Below are 6,239 nucleotides of genomic sequence, written 5' to 3'. Positions count from 1 at the left end.
GGGTGGGGGTCAGGGCGTCTGCAGGCGGGGGGCAGGTGTCAGGGCCACGCAGGTGGTTGTCTGGGGTCCTTGAGTGACGCTGGCAGGGCATGGGGATCCCGGAGCAGATGTGGGCGGGGTTCCTGGGGCATACCCAGGCTGGTGTCAGGGTTCTCGGGATTTGTGGCTGGGTGTTGGGGTTCTGGGGGTGACACGGGTGGGGGCGGGGTCTTGGGGTGGATGTGGGCGGGAACGGAGGTCCCAGATGGACAGCTGTGTGCCCTCATCCCCACCCTGACACGCCCCACATTGTGTGGGCAGGTGTTCGTGGAGCGCTCCCACCTGGGCCTGGTGCAGCGCAGGCTGAGGCTGAAGGACTTCCGGGATGCCTACCCCCGCTTCCCGCCCATCCAGTCTATCCACGTGTCCCAGGACGAGCGCGAGTGCACCATGGACCTGTCGGAGTTCATGAACCCTTCCCCCTATACTGTGCCCCAGGTCTGGGGGCCACAGCACAGTGCAGTGGTGGGGTGTCCTGCTAGAATGTCCTCGGCGTGGCTGCCTCTTGCGCCAGCAGGGGGCAGTGCGTAGGGCCTGTGGGGGCATGGGCTGAGGAGAGGCCGGCCCACCTGGGGAGGGGCCGTGTCCCCAGAGCATGGGGGAGGGGGTTAACAGACTCACGGGGGTCTGCTGAGCAGGATGGGCTGACCAAGGCAGGGCCAGTGGGCGCATGTCGGTGGTCCTTGGCCAAGGGGTGTACAGGGAATTGTGCTGATACTGGGCTGGGGGACTGGGGGGGTGCTGAGGCCCACTTTCCCGCTGCAGGAGGCGTCTCTACCAAGGGTGTTCAAGCTGTTCCGGGCCCTGGGCCTGAGGCATCTGGTGGTAGTGGACAACCGCAATCAGGTGAGCAGGGCCTGGCAGGTTGGTGGGGTCGGGCGGTGGGGGCATCTCTCCCTGCCAAGGCCGGTTCCAGCCAGCAGCCCCCGGTCTTCCCTGTCCCTCCTTACCAGCTCCTTTGGCAGGGTGCTGGTGCACGGGGTTGTTCTCTGCATGTGGCTCTCAGCTCTCAGCTTGGGACCCAGCAGGGCGGGGACTCAGACAGGCTGGGTGGGGGCTCTGCTGGCCACGACCTTGGCTGTCCCACAGGTTGTGGGGCTGGTGACCAGGAAGGACCTCGCGAGGTACCGGTTGGGCAGAGGAGGCCTTGAGGAGCTCTCGCTGGCCCAGACATGAGGCGTGTGTCCTCAAGGGCTGGGCATCCCTGCCCCACACGCCCCCCCCCCCACCTCTGGTACCTCTGGTCTCGTGCTGAAGCCTGCTCCTTGGCCCGCGGTGGAGGAGGGAAGTCCTTCTAGACCCCAGAGCCACCGCAGACCGCCGAGCGTTCCCCCAGCACTCGCCACGCGATGGGTGCCTCCCAGTGCCCCTCGCTGGCTCCAGGGGCCATTCTCTTCCCGCTGTCTGCACCTCATGGGAGTCACGTGTGTGCCATGGTGTGCGGCCGTTCTTTCCTTCCTGCTCTGCAGCCTCCTGGGAGCTGGGAAGGGTGCATGTGTGGGTGTGAGTGTGAGAGAGCGTGTGAGCATGTGTGAGGACGTGAGTGTGGGGTGGCACATGTGACTTTGCGTGTGTGTTGGGAGCGTGTGTGGGTGTGTGCACGAGTGTGAGTGTGTCGGGTGTGTGAGAACAGGTGTGAACGTGTGTGTCTGTGAGAGACTGAGCTAGAGTCCCTGCTTTTGCTTCTACACTCTGTGACCCCAGTGCCCTACTCTCTGATCCCAGGGTCTGCCCTTTCCGTGACCCCAGGGCCTGCCCTCTGTGTGACCCCAGGACCCCACTGTCTGTAACCCCAGGGCCTGCCCTTTCCATGACTCCAGAGCCCTACTCTCTGTGACCCCGGGGCCTACCTTCCCTGTGACTCCAGGGCTTGCCCTCCCCGTGACCCCAGGGCTTGCCCTCTCCATGACCCCAGGGCCAGCCCCACTCTCTATCACCCCATTAGCACACAGACGGCTGCGTGACCATCTGGTGTCCCTGGCCCCCGATGCCGCCACTGCAAGGCCCCAGCCTACTTCCCTTAGCCACAGGCACAGTGTTGGTCTGGCTGTGCGGTGGTGATGTATGGCTGGCATGGACGCCCCTGGCCTCGGCAAGGCCCCAGCCAACCAGAGGCCCCTGGGGAGTGGGGTGGGCTCTGTGGAGACGCCAGCTGTCCCAAGGATCGTGCACAGGCTCCCTGGTGTGCACCCTGGCCCGGCCTTGGCCTGAGCCCGGCGGCTTCAGAAAACACGGAGCTTCCTCCTGCTGGACCGCTAGCCTGAGGTCTCAGGCCCGAGGCTGCCAAACCCTGTGAGCACGCATCTCAGCGCCGCAGCAGTTGGGGGCTGGAGACCCCTGGGGCCGGCGGTGATGGCCTTCTTTCTCCTGCTGCAGCGGCCACTGGGGGGGCCTCTGAGGACCCTGCTCTTGGCTGCCCAGTTAGCCTGGGCGGGGGTCAGTGCTGCTCTGGGCCGGCTCCAGGAACATGTGGGGCCGGTGGTCCTGGTGGGCATGGATAGGCTGGGGCTGGTGGTCCCTCGATGGCTGCTGTACCCCCGGGGCCCCCAGGCTCGTCCCTGTCACCAGGCAGCGCAGATGTTTGGGCTCGTCTGGGCCAGGTCGCCCCTGAGGTTCACCTCTTCCATAGGAGGCTGTGGGTCAGAGCTCGCCTCTCCCTCGGGGGTGCCACCCGGTAAGGCGCTGCGTGGGGGGTCTGCACGTGGAAATAAAGGACTCATCCTTGCAAGGCCAGGCAGGCTCAGTTGTTCCTGTGGCCTGATACACGGGGGGCACCCAGCGGTGGTGGTGACGACAGCGGTGGCTGGAGCAGAGCTGGGACGTGAGCCCTCGGAGCCCGTTGTCAAGAGGCCCCCAGGAGCAGGGGTTAGGGAGAATGCTGTGTTCTGGCCGTCCCCAGCTTCTTGCTGCTGCTTCCTGTCTCCATCGGAATGTGCGCAGGACACTGTGGGTGGATGTCTTCCCCGGGGGCCGTGGTCCTACAGGGGTGGGGAGTGGTTCCAGGAAGGCTGGCGAGCGCGGGGCGGACGGTAGCTTCCCTCCTCACAGTGAGGCCTGCACCCAGCCCTTCCTGGAGTGGGGAACACGATGGGAGGAGGACGCAGGTGGAAGCCCTCAGGCAGGCTGGATGCAGCAGGCCCGAAGGAGACGCATCGTCCACATAGGCAGGCTACGTTTCAAGGACACTGCCCGAGAACTGAATTATCTCGTTAGCAACTTTTGTATTGATGATATGTTGAAATATTATTTTGGATATGTCAGATTAAATGAAATAAACAAGATTGATTTCATTGTCTCTACTGTCTTAACGGGGCTACCATCTGGACCTCTTCTCGGATGGCTCTGTTTTGCCACGTTTGCGTGCTCTTGGGGACCTGCGCTTGGGACACAGGACACATTAGTAGTCCATCCCTGCCCCGACTCCCGCCAGGTCAGGCCAGGGCTCCCCCAGCCCTGCCTCGTGGAAACAGGCAGTTGGGGAGGCCTCGCAGGCTCAGGAGTTGGGCAGTTGGGTTCTGGTGAGGAAGGGGAGGTTCCAGAACAGCCCCCACTGCACCTGCCCCCCCCCCCGGTATTCTTAGGAAGGGGCAAGATGTGAGATGGGAGCCTATTTCTGTAGCCTTCCCTCCCTTCCTGTTTTCTGCAGCAGCTCCCACCCGCCCTGGCGGTGCGTGGCCCCTCCACGTGGCTGAGGCTACTGTGAAGTCTTTCCAGGTGAGCAGGCACTGGGCGGCCGGGGGCTGTGCTTCCCGGCCTGGCCCCGTCTCTGCTGCCAGTACTGGGTGCCGTCCAGCAGTGATAGCCACACCCCACCTTGGTGGGGAGAGGTGTCCCATTTGGGGCACAGGTCCTGCCCCGTGGGTGCTGCTGCGTCGTCAGAAGCCTTGTTCCCGGGGGACCTTCCTGCTGCAGTGCTGGCAAACTTGAACAGCACCCCCTCGTCGGGGGCGTCGTCCCCCCCCCAGCTGAGCCCCATCACCCTGGAGGACCTGGGGCTCCTCTTTGGGGACGGTCCAACCAGCCTCGAGCCCCTGAGCCTGGAGGAGATCTCAGAGAAGTATGAGTCTGGCTGCCTGGCACCAGCCGCCCCAGTCCCCGAGCATGACACCCCCAAGCACTGGAAGCAGCTAGAGCAGTGGTAAGCCACGGGCCCAGGGGTGGGGGCAGTCCCCAGGCGCCCAGGGCCCAGCCCACACGCCCTGCTCCTGCCTGCCCAGGCTGGCCGACCTGCAGGCCGAGGTGGCCTGTCTCCGGGGACACAGGGACCACTGTGCCCGTGCCACACTGGGCCTGCTGCAGGAGCTGCTCCAGGTGCGGGCCCGCGTGGAGCTCCAGGATGCCGAGCTGAAGCAGCTGCAGCAGGACATGCGACAGGCAGCCCGGGCCCCCGAGAAGGAGGCCTGCGAGGTGGGCACTGGCCATGGGGGGCTTCTGTCCTGGGCTTCCTGACCCTGAACTCAGCCCCCTGCTTCCTGCCCCCTGCTTCCTGCCCCCTGCCCCCCGGGCTCCTTGGGCACCCCTGCGTTTGTGCTGGCTACCTCCTCTTTGCAGCTCGCCGGCACCCCGAGCCAGACCCAGATGCAAGCCCTGGACAAGAGGTACCCCCACCCATCGGTGCAGGCTTGCAGGAAGGGAAGAGGGCTCAGGCTTCTGGAGGGTGGTGGCTGGTGCCGGAACCCCGCCCCCCACACACACACTGAATTGTCTCGCTCGGATAAACTAAGCGTACACTTGGAGGGTCTGGGTTTCAATGCACCCGGCAGCCGGCAGGGGCCCCTAGAAGGGGTCGGGGGGCTTGCTGGGCGCTGGGGGGGCTCAATGTGGGTGGGGGCTCACTGGGGGCGCTCATTGAGGAGCTCGTGGTGGGGGGTGTCTGTAGGGGGTCTTGCTAGGCGGGGCTTGCTGTGGCCCGCGGTTCACTCTGGGGGGAGCTTGCTGTGGGGGAGGCTTGCTGTGGGCTGGAGTTCACTCAGTGGGGGCTTGCAGTCGGGGGCTTGCTAGGGGGGTGCTCATTGGGGGGCACTAGCCGTGGGCGGCTCTTTATGCACCAGGCTGGTGGAGATCCGCGAGGCCCTGGGTCAGATCCGGAGGAAGCAGGCGCTCCAGGACTCAGAACATAAGAGCTCGGACCAGGAGCTGACCCTCAGGTGCGCCCCACCGCACACCCCGCCCTGCCCTCCCCACGTTCCCAACACCGACAGCTTCCGGACAAGCTGTGGGTTGATGGGAGGCTTGGACCCACTGAGGACTCTGGGAGGAGAAGGGATTCAAGCCGGGTCCTTGCCCCTCTCCTTCCCCGTCAGTCACCTCTGCCTGCCCCCTTCATGCCCCTGGGGCCTATTTCTGCACCTGTGTTCACTTGGGTGGGGTGCCTCCTGCTCCAGGCTGGTAGGTCAGCCTGGCCCACAGGGCAGGCCTGGCCCAAGAATGCATCCAGAGGCCCCCTTGCTCCCCCACTGCTGGCCTGCGTGACCCGCTAACACTGCCCCCAGGTTGAGCAAGCTGACTGGGAAGCTGAGGCAAGAGGGCCAGGACTGGAAGGCGGTCTGCAGCACCCTGCAGAAGAACCAGGAGGAGGCCAGCCAGCGGGTGGAGTGCGAGGTGGCCAAGATGCAGGTATGGCATCTGCACTCACGCGCGGCCTCAGTCCCCAGAGGGCCAGCCTGGGGAGAGGGCCGGCCCCCGGGCTGGAGTGGGCGGTTGGGGGGAGCGCCCGATGCCCCTCAGAGCTAAAGACTCCTCCCCTGCTCCTACCTGCGTGGAGCACTCCGTTGGGCTCAGTCACAGGACCCAAGATCAACTGATGAACAATTGAAATCTCAATCACAAATTAAACAATAAATAAATATAAATAAACAGGTTAAAATAACAAAATAAACAAATAGATGAATTAAAGTGAATAAATAAAAATAATCAGCCAGTCAATTAAACAATCAACCAACAATTCAACGAAACTATGAACCCTACAATAAAGTAACCAATTAATCAACGGATCAACCAAACAACCAATCTATTAAACAATCGATCAATCAATTTAAAAATCAACCAACCACCAATCAACCAATTAAAAGTCAATCACTCAACCAATCAAACCAGTCATCCAGCCAGTCAACTAATTAATTAAATCAACTAACCCGTCGGTTGATCAATCAAGATATAATGTTTGATGTTACTTAATTTTATATTACTATATTTTTAAT

At 62.7% G+C, this 6,239-nt stretch overlaps 2 protein-coding genes across 3 annotated transcripts in view; both read left to right on the top strand.

The window, feature by feature from the left end:
* The window catches only part of CLCN7 (chloride voltage-gated channel 7), a 23,594-nt gene extending 22,379 nt beyond the window's left edge, over window positions 1-1,215 (top strand). Inside the window, exons 22-24 of one of the 2 annotated variants that reach the window (XM_004373151.2) lie at window positions 301-477; window positions 805-885; window positions 1,129-1,215. In XM_004373151.2, the coding sequence (XP_004373208.1) occupies window positions 301-477; window positions 805-885; window positions 1,129-1,215 (345 nt within the window). Of the gene's footprint in view, window positions 1-300; window positions 486-785; window positions 886-1,128 lie in introns of both variants that reach the window. The other variant, XM_023728381.1, reaches the window with a different exon arrangement.
* A 1,176-nt stretch (window positions 1,216-2,391) lies between these two features.
* Window positions 2,392-6,239, top strand: part of CCDC154 (coiled-coil domain containing 154) — a 15,429-nt gene continuing 11,581 nt past the window's right edge. Inside the window, exons 1-6 of the mRNA XM_012554580.1 lie at window positions 2,392-2,713; window positions 3,754-4,177; window positions 4,257-4,446; window positions 4,591-4,637; window positions 5,091-5,186; window positions 5,532-5,655. Coding sequence (XP_012410034.1) covers window positions 2,392-2,713; window positions 3,754-4,177; window positions 4,257-4,446; window positions 4,591-4,637; window positions 5,091-5,186; window positions 5,532-5,655 — 1,203 coding nt within the window. The remainder of the gene's footprint in view (window positions 2,714-3,753; window positions 4,178-4,256; window positions 4,447-4,590; window positions 4,638-5,090; window positions 5,187-5,531; window positions 5,656-6,239) is intronic.

The sequence above is a fragment of the Trichechus manatus genome, unplaced genomic scaffold, assembly GCF_000243295.1.
Source record: "Trichechus manatus latirostris isolate Lorelei unplaced genomic scaffold, TriManLat1.0 scaffold00024, whole genome shotgun sequence".
NCBI lineage: Eukaryota > Metazoa > Chordata > Mammalia > Sirenia > Trichechidae > Trichechus > Trichechus manatus.
Note: the sequence above shows the minus strand (reverse complement) of the source record. Positions and strands in the feature narration are given on the sequence as shown.